This window comes from Camellia sinensis, chromosome 12, assembly GCF_055761805.1.
Source record: "Camellia sinensis isolate YWXY chromosome 12, ASM5576180v1, whole genome shotgun sequence".
Classification (NCBI taxonomy): domain Eukaryota; kingdom Viridiplantae; phylum Streptophyta; class Magnoliopsida; order Ericales; family Theaceae; genus Camellia; species Camellia sinensis.
This window is the reverse complement of record NC_138972.1, coordinates 136,271,492-136,290,088: the sequence shown is the minus strand read 5'-3', so window position 1 is coordinate 136,290,088 and position 18,597 is coordinate 136,271,492. Positions and strand designations below refer to the sequence as shown.

Here is an 18,597-nt window from a genome sequence, read left to right as displayed (position 1 = left end):
TTCCCTTCAAACAAATTCATTGAAATTTAGATTTAATTTTGGAGGGAAATAAAATTTTCAACTCTCCCTTCAATCAATATGTTTCAAATAATTTGATTGAATCTCACATAGAATTTTGTAGGTTCTCTTTGAAAAATATTTTCTTATAAATAGGAATAGACTTTTATAATCTTCTCAAGATTTCAATGAGACTTTTCCTTATGTGAGGAAATTCTTGAAATAAGAATTTTTAATCAAAATTTTGAAATATATTTATATATATATATAAGAAAGAAAGAAAGAAAATAAAAAAATCCGAAAAAAGCAAACCAGTCCGACCCTCTCGACCCGGTCCAGGTCACTGGTTTTGCCAGTTCGACCACTGGGTCACCGGTTTTGCTCCCACTCTGGGTTTAGGGGGTTGACTGGACCAGAACAAGGCCTGGTTCAACTGATTCGACCTGCCGGTCCGATCTGGGTTTGAAAACATTGCTGGTGAGAGGGGTTAAGAAAGAGCTACAATTTTGAGCTTTTGCAGCAACTGCCTTGAGCCATAGGAGTAAAAGGATATTTGGAATAATCTAAATAAGTATATTTTTATATATTTTTAATAAAAAATAAAAGATATAAAATATAAATTGAATTTAAAGTGATATGATACAGAATGATATGAGTTAAATAGGATGATTGTGATATAAATTGAATAATGTGCTAAAATTGGACATACTATTTTGGCATTTACCAAATACTCCCTAATTATCCTATCATTGTGCGGGTACATAGACACGTGGTTTCGTGACCTACCTGATAATTTCCGTAAGAAAAGAGTGAAGATAAGGCGGAAATGATCGATGTGGCAGAAGAACGTGGGCAAATTTAAAGGTCTGTTTACACTCATTGGCTATATTAAAAAAAATTAAAAATTTAAATATTAAATTAAATATAAATGTGATTTAATGATTTCCCTATCAATATATATGATTAATTTGATTTTTTATAAGTATATTTTATTTAATATTTTTAAAAAATTGAACGATTTATATTATCAAAATAGGATCTGAAGTGACTCCCATAAGGCGCAAAATTTTTGAAAATTCAAAAATATCAGTTTGATGTTTATTTTTGTTACTTTAATTGTAATTTTTTTAAATATATATATATATATATATATATATATATATATATAAATAGATCGTGAAAATAAATAAAACAGGGTGTATTATAGTGTTTTGGGAAAGATCTTCACAAGTTCCTTTACATCTTAACCAAGTTCAATCATGATGACGATAGCCACAGAAAAATCAGACCAAAGGTGTGGAGTTGAATAGGGAAGAAGAAACCAAAAAAGTTGGCCATTTTAATTTTTAATTATTTTAATAAATTAAAAATATTTGTGTTAAGAGGGAGGGTTAGATTTTTTTTTTAATTAAATGTGATATATATAATAAAAAAAAATGAAATGAGAATTTGATGTGATTTTTTATTTTATTAATTATTTTAATTTTTTTTATAAATTTAAAAAAAAAATAAAATAATAATCTAAGATTGGCTTCCCAAACACCCGTTGAAAAGTCTATATTTGAACTTGTCTCTCCAATCTTATTGGTGTTATTATTCGGCCAATGTTGTCAAAGTCACTTGAGGAGTTCTCAGAAATGGGATTACTTACATTGGAGAGAAAGAGAACACATAAACTTCAGATCTTCAATTGCCATTCTTCAGTGCGCAGCAAGACAATAGGTAAGACTTCATTCTTCTCTTTTCCTTTTTCTTTTTCTGTATCAGCTTGGATCTTGTTCTTCAATCTGGATAAAGGGAAAAAAAAAAAAAAAAAAATAGAAGTTCCTAGAATTGTTGTCTCTGAACTTTTGGTTTGATTTGATTTGTGCTTTTTCTTTCTAGTTATTGCTATTCTCTCATTCATTCAGTGATTAATGGTAGATTTCTTAGTTATTTTTTAATTTTATTTTTCCTTATTTGGGCAAATTTCTTAGATTGTGGTTTATCATGCTTCTCATCCAAAAAATAGATTACTTTTGTTTTTAAAAATTAGTTATTTATTTTTTTGTGTGATAAATATGATAAATTAAATAAGTTACCACACGATCGGATTAATCTAATTTTTTTTAAATGAAACATATGAAATTTTTGATAAAATATAATTTGAATTATCTAAGAGTTCATTTGGCTAAAGATTTTTAGCTAAAAAAATACAAAATAACAAAAGCACTATTAAAGTTAATAAAATAAAATATCACATCCAAACCATAATTATTACATTTTTTCTCTCGTAAAAGTTAAAAAAACTAGAAAAGTCAAACCAAACCAGGCTAAAAAAGTCTCAACACAAAAAAAATCAGCTAAAAAACCAATACCAAACGAAAGCTAAATAGAATTCGTGATAACCGGAAGGAGCTACCTCTTTTCAAAATTAATAGCTCATTTGAGATGTGGGTTAACTTTTTATTTTTTAGTTTTTTAGCTATTTTAGCTTGGGACTAAAAAACCTCGTTTGAGATAGATTTTTTAATTTTTTTGATTTTTGTGAGTGAAAAAATAAAATTATGAGTTAGATGTGACATTTTATTATATTTGGCTAAAATAGTCAATTTTATTTTGGCATATTTTGAGAAAATGGTAAAAAATGACTTTTTGACTTTTAATCAAATTTTTGGCTTTTTTAGACAAATAATTTGGGAAATGGGTAAAGATTTTTTTGACTTTTTTGATAATATTTGTTTATGATATCAAATCACAATAAAATGACCAAACTAACCCCATTTAGTTTAAAATATTTACAACTTCACCTATATAGCACAGCACAGTTTGACTCATAAGGAGTAAAATTGTAATTTTACTATTGGTTAAAAATCAACTTTTCAAATGAAAAAAAATACAAAAAAGACAAATTTTAGCTTTTGTTATGAACAAAAAAAAGTAACTAAAAATTCTGTTCCCAAAAGAAACCTTTATATAACTATTTTTGCCCAAATGTGATCCCAAATGGAGCCTAAGTCGAAAGATTTATTTAAATATATAAATAAATAAATTTTAAAACCGGAAAATATTGTACGACTTTTCCTTACACGATGGAAAAGCATCTAGAGAGTCAGAAAGTGGAAGACCGTGCATGTGAAGTATTTGGATGTTTGAAAAATTGCTATTTTAATAAGTTATTTTAAAAGTTTAAATTGTTATCTTTAGGAAGATAATTAGATTTTTTTTATAGTTGAATGTGATATTTGTTAGAGAAAAAGTAAAATAATTATGGATTTGATGTGATATTTTGTTGACTATTTTAATCTATTTTTGTCTTTTAGTATTATTTTAACTAAAAAAAACTAAAAAAAAGCTCTTTCCAAAATTTTAAAATTTTATTTTTATTGAAAATTTAAAATCACTATTTTTTATTATATATTAATTAATTATTTTTTTTTCTTTCTTCTCTCTGTCTTTCACATTGTACATTAATCAATTATTTTTTCTCTCATATCTATTTATTTAATTAAAAAAAATTTAATCATATCAAATTTCAAAACTTCAAAACTAAACATACAACTAAACAAAATTTTTAAAAGCTCTTTCCAAACAATTGTTTCAAAATTGTTTACAAATTTGCCTCCGTTTGGGAAGTGGGTTGGCTTTTTGGCTTTTTTGGCTATTTTAGCCTGGGCTAAAAAGTTTGGTTTGGGAAGGGCTTTTTGGCTTTTTGGCTTTTTTGGCTTTTTTTGTGAGAGAAGAATGTAATGATTATGGGTTGGATGTGATATTTTGTTTTTTGTGGCTAAAATAGCCTATTTTGTTTTTTGTGGCTAAAATAGCCAAAAAAGCTCCGTTTAGCTCTTGCCAAACGGAGGCAAAAAATTATTTGGTGAACTCTCTCAATTTTTGATTTGATTTTTTTGTTAGAAATAAATTTAGCTACACAATAACCCTTATTATTCACACATCCTTGGAAGGGAATTGGAGAAAAAAATTACAAACTACTGTATTTCGTTCATATTTCTAATGATCAAATTACAAAGTTATATATAAGATTTCAATACTAAAATCTTAACATTCTAACATAATAGTAATTCATACCAATATTTAGACATACATATTTCTCCAATTTTGTTTTTAAAAGTAAAAATTTTATTATTAAAATATTTAGAAATCAATTCTTGTCGTTGCGAGAATAATCATTAAAAGGTTATAAGAAAAAGTTTTTTTTAAAAAAATTAGGGAGAAAATTTGAAAAATGTTGTTAATAAATGTAATTTTAGAGATACAACAATTTGGTCTAAAAAATGCTTATTTTTTTAGATAAAAAATTTGATCCTAAAAGGATAATGGCCCTGTTTGGTAGAGCTGTGGGAAAGTGCTTATAGCTTATGCCTTAACAGTTTATAGCTTATAACTATGAACATAAGCTGATTTCTGACTTATAAATTAAGCATCTCCTACCCCACTCAAAGAATAAGCTGATTTCTGACTTACAAAAAGTTATAAACTGCATTGTTAAGCTAAACCAAACACATCAAAATAGCTTAAATTAAGCTGAAAGCTGAAATAAGCAGCTTTTAAGCTGCACCAAACAGGCACAATATGCATCACTAAAGTTTGTTTGGCATGACCTATTGTAGCACATTTTTTTCTTTTTTTTGTTTTATCTTTTTTGGTTCATATCACCTCTTTACTTTCTTATCAATCTTTTCTTAAAAAGTTAAAAAGTATACTTATTTTATCTCAAAATATATAATTTCATAACTATAAATATAATAAGAAAAAATAAAAATGTTATGATTAGCATAACGACCTAAACTTTTTTTTCAAGGATGATAAACACGAAAAGTTTTATATAATAAATGATTTTAATTATCGAAATAGGATGCTTAATGAATCTTAAAAACTTTAACATAATAGTTGAGTTCAGATTTTAAACTTGAGAGGATGTTTGTCCATATTGCCTTGTTTAAGAATTGAGTTAGGCCTCATTTAAGATGGATTTTTTGATTTTTATGAGAAAAAAATTAAACTAATTATGATTTGAATGTAATATTTTATTTTATTGACTTTTTAGTATATTTTGTTATTTTGTAACTATTTTAGCCCACCTATCATGCCAAACGCAGCCATCAATGTAATATTTAAGGGTTGTTTGGGATGACCTAAATAAGTGTACTTTTTATTTTTTTACGAAAAGATGTGCAAAAAAGTAGAGATGTGATATGATGAAAAAAAGATAAAAAGATAAATTATTTTGCAATTGTCAAACTTGGCCTTAATATATGAGATAGTGAACAAAACACAATTAAAAAAAATGTGAAAAAATAAAGCAAAATGAACTATATAAATAAAACATCTGTTATTTTGTATTTTGTATTTTGAATACATACTACATACTCATAATTTTTTAAGCAAATTTTACTAAATAGTAATTAATGATTCAAATTTATTTTTTTATTTTATTCATAAATTTCACCCTTTATTAATTTAGTAATGTTATGAATTCAGACATAAAAAAAAAAATTATCTAAAATTTAACATCAATAACTTTTTGGCTAAAAAGGAAGATTCCCAAACGAGGCCTTAGATTCATTTTGTATGTTGATTCTATACTTAATCAATCAAATTTTCACCACATATACGTATTTTTGGATAATTCTGAATCCTAAATTTTTTGAAACCCTAACTTTTTTATTATTAATTTAATCACTATCATACAAAATGACTATGCGCAAATAAATTTTTTTTTTTTTGGGCCTCATTATGCGCATATTCTGAGACGATAAATCTTATTTCCTGATTCCCAACCTTTTGCTTTTAAATATGTGAAGAACACTGCTGTAAATATAATGTGAAAACACCCAACTGAGAGAAAAAGATGAAGTCTGTGTTGACTTGTTGACTCACGATGTGAAAGTCACTGGAAGTTTCCTGAGAGAGAGAGAGTGCATTCATGTATGTAATAGAGAGATGAGAGAGAGGGAAGGGACATGACATGGACTTGAGATCTTCTTCATCCCTCAAATTCTATTGTACACACGGGTGATGATGGAGAGGAATAGAGTTAAAATTTTAATGTCAATTTTAATAATGTAATAATACATAAAAAAAAAAAAAAAATACATATCACAAGTCAAAATATTAAACCATAAAGTGGAGCTCACCTCTAGAACTCAAACATTTTTGTTCTACACATTAACAGACAGTGCATGCGCAGCTCAAAACAATAGGTTAGATCTTATTCGTCTTCCAATCTAGTTAAAGAAAAAACAGTTATTAGAATTGTTAGTCTTTTTTTTTTTTTTTAAACTTTTTTATTTGATTTGTGCTTTTCTTTCTAGTTATTGCTATTCTCATTGATTCTGTGATTGATGATTAATGGTAGATCTGTTATGTAAGCTTCTAATATTTGTGGTTTGCCAAAGCAACATAGCAGCCCCCTCTCTCTGTGGGTAATTTTGTGAATCATTTTGTATGGCAGCCGCAGGTGATTGATTACTGACAAACAACACTAGGAGGCTCTCTCTCACTCACTTGATGGCATTTGGAAGACGAATATTATCGTCCGTCTTTGATAATAAGAACGATTCAGATCAAGAAAAGAATTTCCTGAAAAACGGAAGCATGTTTTTAGAGGATCTTATGGCTTTTTCAAATGGCAAATATAATACTTCTATTCGTAGATTCTCTATCCAAGAGCTTTCTCAGGCAACTAATGGATTTTGCTCTGATCAAATTGTGCTGGATTACTACTATTTTAACATATATAAGGGTTCTTTTGACAAACACCTAATTTTAATCAAGAAGCATAATGAATTACATTCGAAAAATACAAAGTCTCAAGTTATCCGCGACATGGTGATTACGTCATTAATGAGTAGTCACAAGAATGTTTTCAAGCTAATAGGTTGTTGTCTAGACTTTGACTTTCCTGCTTCAATATATGAATATGCAGTAGCATCAGGAGGGAGTATCGAATTACTTTCCAAACGTTTATATGAAAGTGAAGGCGGCAGCATGGCAGAGAATGGGGGGTCATCATCATTCACGTGGAAAAGTAGGCTAAAGATAGCAAATGACATTGCCTATGCTGTTATTTACATGCACACTGCGTTTTCAACACCCATCATCCATAGGGACCTAAAACCACGTAATATTATCATAGATCAATCTGGTGTGGCTAAATTATTGGATTTCTCCTTATCTATATCAATTCCTTCTGGAGAAACACAAGTGGAAGACGTAATGGCGGGGACACGTCCATATATGGATCCTGATTTCATGTTAACGGGCTTTCTCACTTTGAAGTCCGATGTTTATAGTTTTGGCATGATTCTTCTTGAACTTCTGACCGGGAAAAGATCCATGTACTTGGCATTACCAGAATGGGTGAAAGACTCCGTAGAAAAGGATCAGTTCAATGAATTTGTGGATCCAAGAATTCTGAAAGAAAGAGGAGGAATTGAGCAAGGGAAACAATTACAAGCTGTAGTAGCACTTGCCTTGAGATGCACCCAATATAACAAAGAAGATAGACCAGAAATGATTGACGTCACAAAAGAACTCAGGGGAATGCTCAAGTCTGATTGCCCCTCCTCCTCAACTGAACCATTATAATCCTCCATTTCTAAGATGATGACTATATGCTTCATGCATAGTCAGCAATTCATACAATTATGTATTACATGTTATTAGCTATGCTATTACTCATCTCTCTCATTGTTATATACTGTTAAACCATTCTGTTTGGCTCTCCATTGTTTGTGAGGTAGAAAACTTTTGCTCTACAAATTGATTATTCGGTATACGTATGTATATATATATATATATATATCAACTATTTTAATGTTATGAGATATTGTGTAGTATGTACTGATTATTGAATTGCTGTCTCAGTGTATGTCTCATTACTACGATAAATACAAATTATGCAGTCTTTGTACTTTTTTCTCTCCCATATGTTGCTATGTTATGCATACTAATTTGGTTGGAAAGTATTAAAGCTGAATAGTTCTTGAGCTGTAATTGCTAGGAATTGATATTTTAGTTTGGCTACAAATTGATGCTCAACATGTAATGCACCAATATTACCGATTCTTCACCTGTTTTCCCTCCAAATCAAAATGGAATGGACCAATATTAATTACACTTTTCACCCCTATATTTTCATCAAAATTTCACTTTAGTCCTTATAATTTCAAATTAAACAATTTGATTCCTACATTTTAAGTGTAATTTTAATTTGGTCCTTTTATCCAAAGGTTAAAAATAACAATTTTGAAACACCAATCAATTTTCTAAGGTGTACATGTAGACAAAATTAATAGAAATTTATACAGAAGGACCAAATTGAAATTGAACTTAAAGTGTAGGGAGCTAATTGTTCAAATTAAAACAAAGACTAAAGTAAAATTTGAGCCAAACTATAATCGTGAAAAGTGTAATTAACCCCAAAGAAATAACAACTTTAAAGAAACTAAAGTACAACACATTGATATCATTCTCTTTACACAGCCTTAAAATTTTCCAATTGAGTACACACTCCTAGCTCAAGTATCGCCCAGTGCTGAAACAAATTAAACAATTTTTTCATCACCATCTATCTAGAAAATACAATAGTTTACACAAAACCATCGTTATGAATCCTCAAAATGGTGATCCGTCTCATCAAAGATCTCCTACAAGGTGTTAAAATGATATGTCAATATATGGAACCATGTATGAAAATTAGTGGGAGGATATAAAAAAACCAGGAATTTAAGGTACCAATGGAAGTTCTCACATTTACCTGTAAAACCTCTTCGATAACATCTTCCATGGTTATTATGCCAACAGCTTCCTCAACTTCAGGAAGCTTCGGAAGCGGGCTTCCGTCTATCTGCAGGATGTCCGAGTACATTTCCTTTGTCCACTTCTTGCTCCTAGAGGCGCCCCTATAAGAATTGTTTCCGCTATTGGGAAAATTTTTCACTTCCGGAGTGATCTTTTGGCCTTTAAAGCCTTCTCGTGAGGAGTCTTTTCACCATCAATGTCTACCTTCACATCTGTCACTGAATCTGAGAAAGAGAGAGAGCATCAGAAAAAAAATTGTCCAAGCATATACAAAGTACAAAGCATGAAATGGAGCTCACTATCAGCGGAGCTCTTGCTAGAAGACTGGTCCTCTGTCTTGTTGCACTGTCTTACAACAACAGCCATGTGACTGTGACCTTTTTGAAACTCATTCAAGATGTCATATAAGGGCATAGTTTCCGTAACCCTAGAACATAAAAACAAATGATTACATTCTCATCGTACATAAAATAATCAAATTTAAACTTTATTTTATATAATATATCCATACAAATAAAATAAAATAAAATAAAATAAACTTTTTTTATATTGCCACATGACTACATCCTCGTCGTATTGATGCCCAATGACATTAACATTCGGATCATCCATGTCGTGCTTTCTGTCTCATGTTCAGCATCTAAACAAGTAGTCCTACAACAAGCAAGAATTTTTTATAGGCATCTTTTGCTCAATATTCTTAAAAAATTGAACGATTCAGATCATCACAATAAAATCTGAAGTGGGTCCCACAAGTTGCACATAAATTTTGAAAATTCAAAAATATCATTTTGATGTTTATTTTTGTCAATTTAATTGCAATTTTTAAAATATATATATATATATATATAAATAGATCGTGAAAACGAATCAAACAGGGTGTATGATAGTGTTTTGGGAAAGATCTTCTTCACAAGTTCCTTTATATCTTAAAAAATTTCAATCATGATGATGATAGCCACAGAAAAATCAGACCAAAGATGTTGAGTTGAATAAGGAAGAAGAAACAAAACAAAGTTGTTGAAAAGTCTATATTTGAACTTGTCTCTCCAATCTTACTATTGGTGTTATTATTCGGCCAATGTTGTCAAAGTCACTTGAGGAGTTCTCAGAAATGGGATACTTACATGAGAGAGAGAGAGGGAGAGAGAGAGAGAGAGAGAGAGAGAGCACATAAACTTCAGATCTTCAGTCGCCAGATTCTACACAGAGCCCAGCAAAACAATAGCTAAGACTTCATTCTTCTTTTTTTTTCTTTTTTCTTTTTCCTTTTCTATATCAACTTAGATCTTGTTCTTCAATCTGGATAAAGAAAAAAAAGAAAGTTATTAGACTTCTTGTCTCTGAACTTTTGATTTGATTTGTGCCTTTTCTTTCTAGTTATTGCTATTCTCTCATTCCTTCAGTGATTAATGGTAGATTTCTTAGTTATTTGTTAATTTTATTTTTCCTTATTTGGGTAAATTTCTTAGTTATTTGTGGAGGTAAGATTCTAATTTCTGATTTCTCAAAGCAAATAGTAGCCAATCTCTCTGTCTGTAATATACAGTTTTGTGAATCATTTTGTATGGCAGCCACAGGTGACTACAGAAAAACTATGCCCTCACTCACTTCATGGCATTTGGAAGACGAATATTATCATGCATCTTTAATAAGAATCGAGAAGGGGAAAGGAATTTCCTGGAAAACGGAAGCATGTTATTAGAAGATCTAATTACTTTTTCAAATGGCAAATATAATATGCCTATCCATAGATTCTCTATAAAGGAGCTTTCTCAAGCAACAAATTGATTTTGTTCCAATCAAATTGTGGTGGATGGTTTTGATTATAAAATTTGAAAGGGTTCTTTTGACAAATGCCTAATTTTAATTAAGAAGGCTAATGGTTTAAATTTGTTTTATATAAAGTGCCAGGCTATCCGCAATATGGTGTTTACATCATCAATGAGTAGTCACAAGAATGTTTTAAAGCTAATAGGTTGTTGTCTAGACTTTAACATTCCTGCTTCGGTGTATGAATATGCAGGAGGAAGTATCGAATTAATTTCCAAACATTAGTATGGAAGTGAAGGCGGTCATCATTAACGTGGAAAAGTAAGTTAAAGATCGCAAATGACATTGCGTATGCGGTTTTTTTTTTTTTTTTTTTTTTTTTTAAATACATTGCGTATGCTGTTATTTACATGCACACTGCGTTTTCGACACCCATCATCCATAGGAACCTAAAACCAAGTAATATTATCATAGACCAATATGGTGTTGCTAAATTATTGGATTTCCCGTTATCTATATCAATTCCTCTTGGAGAAACACAGGTGGACGAGCAGGTAGCTGGGACATATGGATTTATAGATCCTTTTTTTTTTTTTGGGATAAATAATGAACCAAATATTAATAAAAAGCATCAAGATGATGCAACAAATACAGAGAACCGAAAAGAGAAAACCAACTCCTACCCAATCACAGCCTCTAAAAAATCTAAAAAAACAAACATATCTGGATTAACTTTATGTTCAAACCAGCTATACAAAACCATAAATAAACGCCTCTAAAGCCAAAACACAAAATGAGACACGTCTTCAAAAGTCTGTCTATTCCGCTCCAATCACACCAACCACATCAAGCACGATTGCACCAAAGCCCAAACACGCTGCCTTCGACAACCAACCCGAGCCCCACGCCAACTCCACAACATGTCCCTCACCCCCCGCGGTTGGACCTAAACAATCCCAAAGAGAGAACATAAAGAACCCCACAAACGACAAGCCACACGATAGTGCAAGAACAAATGATCCACAGTTTCCACATCTTCACAGCACATGCAACACCTATTGACTAAAATATGCCCACGTCGCATCAAATTATCCAGTGTGAGATTATGACCCAAAGCTGCTGTCCACATAAAAAAAGCCACCTTAGACGGAACCCCCGGCACCCAAACACTGTTCTATGGAAAAACCCTCCCCATCTCCCCCACCAAACTCCAATAGAATGATGAAACAGAAAAACGGCCTTTAGCCCCCCCAACCTTCCACACCAAAGCATCCTCCCCCACTCTAACCACCCACAAAGCATACAAGTAACTCCATAACTCCACTAGGTGAGTGACCTCCCAATCCTGAACTTGCCGTCGAAGCCTAATGTCCCAAACCACCACATACCCATTACCCAAATAAGACGCCACCATAGTCTCCCGGTCCACCGCAATACGAAAGATCAGAGGGAAAAATCTTTCAACAAAACGTCCCCACACCATTGATCCTTTCAGAACTTAACCCTCAACCCATCCCCGCCCCGGAATCCCACCCTAGACTAGAACTCCTCTCTCCCCAACCAAATTCCTTTCCATAACCTACAACCATGAGATCCAATCACCCCCAGTCCCCCAATGCCCCCTACCCAACCCATATTTTACCGCAACCACCTTACGCCACACCCGCTCCGGCTCCCAGGCAAACCGCCACAACCATTTACCCAACAAAGCCCTATTAAAAGTCACCAACTTCTGCACCCCTAACCCCCCTGCCACCTTGGATTGACAAACCCTCCCCCAATCCACCAAATGATGCCTAAAAACATCCCCTCCACTACCCCACAAGAACTCCCTTTGAAGCTTCTCAATCTGTCGCGCCACAGACACCAGGATAACATGCTGAGACATAAAATATAACGGGCTTTCTCACTGAGAAGTCCGATGTTTATGGTTTTGGCATGATTCTTCTTGAACTTTTGACCGGGAAAAGAAAGGCATATAGCAAAAGTCATCAACAGTTATTAAAAGCATGTGTGAAAGACCATGTAGACAATGATAAGTTCAATGAAGTTGTGGATCCAACAATTTTGAAAGAAAGAGGAGGAATTGAGCAAGAACAACAATTTCAAGCTGTACTAGTACTTGCCTTGAGATGCGCCCAAAGAAACAGAGAGGATAGGGCGGAAATGATCGAGGTCACAAAAGAACTCAGGCAAATACTCAAGTCTGATTGCTCCTCCTCCTCAACTCAACCATAATAATCCTACATTTATAAGATGACGACGACAACGACGACGACTACTATATGCTTCATGCATAGTCAGCAATTCATGCAATGTATTATTATATGTTATATATGCTACTCATCTCTCTTATTGTTATATATATTGTTAAACCATTCTGTTTGGCTTCACCCATTTGTGAGATAGAAAACTTTTGTACTACAAACTTATTGGTTCAATGGTTCTAGAGGTGGCTCAATGGTTATACAGATTATCTCCCCTCTATGCACCTACCTCTCTTTAGTTCAAAACCTCCTTAAGCAGTTCAAACTCAAATCTCATCTTTGTCACATTCAACTGAAGATCTTCCTCCTCTATGTTCTTTCCCCACGCCATATCACCACTGCAATCACAATTACGGATTGCCATTGGGGTGCTCAAATTTTTAAAAGATTTGTGTTTTGGGGTATCAGATGATTATTCACAAAAATTAGGTTTTGTAAAGCTAAAAATTTATAGATAATAGAAGTAGATGTTTAAATTGGTAACAAACTAAATCATTTTTACAAACACCTTATCTACAATCAAAATTGGAACAATATAATTACGTAAGCCCTACAAGTAAAAATATGGTTCCTAATTACTACAGTAAATAGTATAAAATCATTAACAAGTTTGGCCCCTAGTGCCAGACCAAAAAGTAAGTCGTAGTTTCTTCACTAACCCTAGTTCAAAATTCTGAGATAATACGGAGAATGAGAGACAAAATAGGATAAAAATCGAAGTGAATAACAGAGATACGTACCTTGAGGATTTGCTGGGATCTTTCTTTCAACAGAGTCAGAGAGGGTACCGCCGGTACTGGGCAGTGCTGCTGGGAATCGGACGGAGAGAGGTGTGCGATAGCGCAAGCCCGAGAGAGACGAACGATTGACAATGAATATATAACCGGTTACACAGCTAGCCTTTTTCTAACCATAAAAAATTGATGATTGCGATTGGTTTCAAAATTTGATGACCGAAATAAAACGAAAAAAATATATAATTTTATTTTTTATTTGATTATAATAAAAAATAAAAGAGAAAATAAACTGAAATGAAAATATAGGCTTTATTTGGTAGAGCTTTTTAAATTTAATTTCACCTTTTAGTTTGAGTGTGCCGTTTGGTTATAGTTTTTAAAAATTGATTGCACACCTACTTTTGCAAATAGGTCTACTAGGTCATCATCTTAGACGTCCAGCCGGTTGACTGGAACAGTATTCGTTTTTTTTTTTTTTTTTTTGGCCCTTGTTATTTTTATATTTTAAATAAAAAATATTTTCAATTTTTTTTTAAATTTTTTATAAGTTTTGAATAGAATTTTCGATTATGTGTTTAGTTATGAGTTGTAAGTTTTTGAATCAAATATCATTCGTCACATCAAAAATTTCAAATTCAATTCAAAACTCATAACCAAACAAATTTTTCACACTCAAAATAAAATTCCAAAAACTCACAAACTCAAAATATAACTCTATTCTCAAATTATAATTCTAAAATTTTACTAAACGTTACCATAATTTTTTTTTTTGGTTTTTTTTTAAATTTCTAATTCAACCAAATATAACTTCAAATTCAAATTTTATCCTTTTTTTTTTCCTTTCAATTTTCCTCATCAAATTCTCTAATATTGTGTTTGGTTAGGAGATTTAGGAAGGGATTTGAAAAAAAAAAGAGAAAAAAAGTTTGTGAAATTATGTAAAATATTGATATATTTTATTCATATTTCACCTATCTTTTCAATTTTTCTTTCCAAATTCTTTCCTAAATCCCCAATCAAACCTAGCGTAACTAAACGCATCCAAACACTGCCTATGTGCAGGGGAGGAGAGAGAGAGTTAAATCCGTGTTGTCACTAGGGTCCCGTTTGTTTTTAGAAGTAGAATGGAGGAGATTGATAGTGAGGTGATTAATAGTGAGGGGATTAATAGTGAGGGGATTGATAGTGAGAGGATTAATAGTGAGGGGATTGTTAGTGAGGGGATTAAGTAAAATTGTGTTTGTTTTGATGATAGTTGTTAGTGTAGGGATTGTTAAATTATTTTTATATAAAATAAATATAAAATAATAAAACAAATAAAAAAAATACAAAAACATTAAACATTAATATTTTTTAAAAAAACGCCCAACATGTAAAAAAATTTAAAAAAATAAAAATAAAATAAAATAATTTCAGAAAAAAATAAAATAAATAAAATAATGATTTTTACTTAACAAAAAATATAAAAAATTAAATATTAATGTTAAAAAAATGCCCGACATTTAAAAAATAAAATAAAAATAAAAAATTTCTAATCCGCTGGACTATTTTTTTAATACCAAATCTTGGAGGTCCATCCAAATCCCATCTGCAAGGCCTATTTTAAGCCGTCCCTTCCTCAACTCTGTAACCAAACAACATATTAAATAATGCCTACTACTATCCTAATCTCAGTCCTCCCCTCGTACCCCAAAACAAACGGGGCCTGGGAGTTTCAGATCTTCATCCCTCGCGCAGATTCTGCACAGTGTAGCTCACGATTCGGTAAATTTCACTGTTCTTTGCTTTGTTCGCACCATAATGACTTTTTTTTTTTTTTTTTCCTTTCCTTGTGTAAACTTTTCTTTTCTTTTTTTAATACAAGAAGATTAAAATGACCCCCCGTTAATTAGCTCGAGAAGTTTTCTTGTATTGATTTTGTTCTTCAATCTGGACAAGAAATAAATAAAAAACAGTAAAACAGTTCTCTCTGATCAATTTTAATTTGATTTTTAGTCTAGCTATTGCTATTCTCATTATGTGATTAATCATACATCTCTTATAATAAACTGGTTTAATGGGAAAAGAAAATTAAATTTGGTGAGAAAAAAATGGAGAGGAAACATAATAATAAATAACTCCCATCACTTGTTTTTTATGATTGAGTAGATCATAAACGGAAAGAAAAATAAATTTTTTAGAACTCATGTTTTGTTTCTCACTAAAATTAATGAGATTTGGCGAAAAAATGAAAGTTAATGTATAATTTTTTTTCAAAATACTTAAATTATCCATCTAAATACAAAATATTGAAATTAAAAAGAGTATTTACGTGTATGTCTTAATAAATGAATTTATTATCTAATAAGTCTTATGAAAAAATTTGTCATAAAAAAGTCACTAATTGTAAGTTTTAGTGACAATTTATAAAAATCATTACAAAAAAGTCACTAATTATCAATTTTTAGCGACATATATAAAAAATTGTCACAAAAAAATTATATTTAACGACAATTTTATCAAGACTAATTTTCAATAGAGCTTGATGAAAATTAAGTCTAATTATTGGAACTCTTGGTAGTTTACCCAATTAAAAAAGATCCGTGAATCTTTATTATTTCTTATTTATCAAAGCAAATGGGTAAAAAATTACTAGTCACTCATTCCTTTTCTCAATTCGACCAGACACCATAATCTTATGATTTCTTTTCTAACCTCCTTTATTTTTCCTTATCTTTCTGGTAAGTTTGTTAATTATTTGTTGATGCTTTTAATTTTCGATTTCTCAAAGTAAATAGTTGCCTTTTGTAGTACAGTTTTGTGAATTGTTCTGTAAAGCTGGTGGTGAGCAAGGAAGGGTGTTTTGTATGACAAAGTGCTCTCAATTTATGGGGTGTGGAAGCAGAATATTGTGGTTGATAATATATGGAATAAGAACACTAAGAACATCAATGACAACGACAAGTACTACAACTTCTGTTCCAGACAAGAAAGAAAATTCCTAGAAAATGGAAGCATGTTATTGGAGGAGCTTATTGCTTTTTCCAATGGCAGATATAATAATATTTCTATCCGTAGATTCTCTGTCCACGAACTTTCTCAAGCAACAAATAGATTTTGCTTCTCCAATCAAATTGTGTCTCGACTATGTAGCTCTCGTATTTATAAGGGTCTTTTCGAGGAACGCCTAATTTTTGTTAATAAGTATTGTAAGGTAAATTGATAGAGAGAGAATAAATTGTATGTATTATGATTGATATATTGAATGTTGTATATTATAAATGGTGAGGGGCTCCTTATATAGGAGAGGGACTGAGAGTGGCCGAAGCACTATTATTACATACAGCCGAAAGGCTAACAGCACTAGCACTAAAGTAAGCATAAAGTAAGCATACATTAATATACACTAACATAAAATATATTAACAGCCCCCCTCAAACTCAAGGAGAATAAACATAAATCAACTTGAGTTTGGAGAGAGTAACAAACAGGAAAATAAAATGACAATAAAATAAAATAAGATATGAGACACTGTATGGTTGTGTCAAATCGTTGTTGAAGACACGGTATGGTCGTGTCACACCGTTGGAGAAGACACTGTATGGTCGTGTCAGACCGTTGTAGCAGATAATGTCCGGACAGTTTACGAGGTCATGCCGGATCGATGTAGAAGCTAACCGGAATCAATGTCGGGACAGTTTACGGGGTCATGCCGGACCGATGTAGAAGCTGATCGGAATCAATGTCGGGACAGTTTACGGGGTCATGCCGGACCGATGTAGAAGCTGATCGGAATCAATGTCGGGACAGTTTACGGGGTCATGCCGGACCGTTATAGAAGCTGACCGGAATCAATGTCGGGACAGTTTACGGGGTCATGCCGGACCGATATAGAATACACTGTATGAGTGTGTATATAGGCTACCCAAATATATAGACATGGATATATATATATCGAGCCCTCAAAAGTCGCGCCCTCAAAAGGCGCGCCCACTTCATCAAAAGTCGTGCCCGACAGAAATCGTCGAGCGGCGAGCCATCAAAAGGCGCGCCGGACACGCGGCGAGGCACGTGATCGACAGAGCGTCGTGTCGTCCGCTTCGTCATTGTCTTTATAAACCAAAGCGAAGCCTGAGGCTTGGAAGCATAACAAACCAGTTGAAACCTCTTCGTTCTCTGAAAGCTTGTCTCCAAGAGCTGCAAACCCTGAAACACTTTGTAACATTTGAAACACTCAGCAACCCATAACATGGCCTCTTCTTCCCGTGGTCTGCTCACTCTCTTTCCAGACCTCAACGAGTCCACAAGAGAGATAACCGGTGCGGTTGCCCTTGAACCTCAACCAAGCGCCCCTGAGTTTGCTTCGTTGACCTTTCCTATGCAGTCTGTGGAGCAAATAATGGCAGCGCAAGCAGATATTGAGGCCAATCAGTATACATTGAAGTCATGCGTGGAGACCATGACTGCGGTCACAAACTTGTCGCACCGGCTTCAGAGTAGGACAAATGAGGTGCAACAGTTAAACGCCCAACTGGCTCTGCTCCAGCGCATGTATAAGGATGCGCGAGCAGAAATATGTGTACTAAAGGCGGAAAACAAGGAGCTGAAGCGGAAGGCCACCATAATGTTCTGATTCGGAGGTCCGCCATATGGTGCCGTGGAGGAGCAAGCACTACAACAAAAAAGGTCTATGGTGACAAAAACGCGTGACGAAAAAATAGTTCGTCTCCAAATATACATGTTTTAGTGATGAAAATAAGATTTCGCCTCCAATTGTACTATTTTTAGAGACGAAAACCAAATTTTGTCACCAAATGCTTAAAATCAAATAAAACAATAGGTGATGAAAATTTTATTCATCTCTAAATTTTTTTTTTCGTCACAAAACAATTTCCCGCCCTTGGAAAATTTGGTGGAAGATTTGGCGCTATTTTGGAGATGAAATTTGTCGTCACCATTGCAAAAAAATTTAGAGAGGAAATAATTTCGTCTCCAAATGTATTATTTTTAGAAAGGAAAACCAAATTTCATCACCAAATGCT

At 32.4% G+C, this 18,597-nt stretch overlaps 2 protein-coding genes and 1 pseudogene across 5 annotated transcripts in view; 2 read left to right on the top strand and 1 right to left on the bottom strand.

The window, feature by feature from the left end:
• The first annotated feature begins 1,334 nt into the window (after positions 1 to 1,334).
• On the top strand, positions 1,335 to 7,818 carry LOC114261039 (non-functional pseudokinase ZED1-like). Of its 3 annotated transcripts, none has more exons than XM_082899972.1 (2): positions 1,335 to 1,719; positions 6,923 to 7,818. In XM_082899972.1, exons 1-2 carry the CDS (start codon positions 1,602 to 1,604, stop codon positions 7,582 to 7,584), a joined length of 780 nt encoding a protein of 259 aa, XP_082756098.1. In that variant the 5' UTR covers positions 1,335 to 1,601; the 3' UTR covers positions 7,585 to 7,818. The 3 variants fall into 3 exon arrangements, with proteins under 3 accessions (XP_082756098.1, XP_082756096.1, XP_082756097.1); XM_082899970.1 differs by having other exon boundaries at positions 1,548 to 1,719; positions 6,449 to 7,818; XM_082899971.1 differs by lacking the exon at positions 1,335 to 1,719 and adding an exon at positions 5,336 to 6,197 and having other exon boundaries at positions 6,449 to 7,818.
• Positions 7,819 to 8,439: 621 nt separating this feature from the next.
• LOC145804803 (DUF21 domain-containing protein At2g14520-like) overlaps positions 8,440 to 18,597 on the bottom strand; it is a 170,031-nt gene continuing 159,873 nt past the window's right edge. Inside the window, exons 1-5 of one of the 2 annotated variants that reach the window (XM_082899973.1) lie at positions 9,927 to 13,751; positions 9,356 to 9,453; positions 9,099 to 9,226; positions 8,756 to 9,023; positions 8,440 to 8,645 (exon numbers count right to left, since the gene is read on the bottom strand). In XM_082899973.1, coding sequence (XP_082756099.1) covers positions 8,935 to 9,023; positions 9,099 to 9,226; positions 9,356 to 9,411 — 273 coding nt within the window. In that variant the 5' untranslated portion in view covers positions 9,412 to 9,453; positions 9,927 to 13,751 and the 3' untranslated portion in view covers positions 8,440 to 8,645; positions 8,756 to 8,934. Of the gene's footprint in view, positions 8,646 to 8,755; positions 9,024 to 9,098; positions 9,227 to 9,355; positions 9,454 to 9,926; positions 13,752 to 18,597 lie in introns of those variants that run through there. The other variant, XR_014347263.1, reaches the window with a different exon arrangement.
• LOC145803898 (serine/threonine-protein kinase ZRK1-like) lies at positions 10,414 to 12,810 on the top strand (annotated as a pseudogene).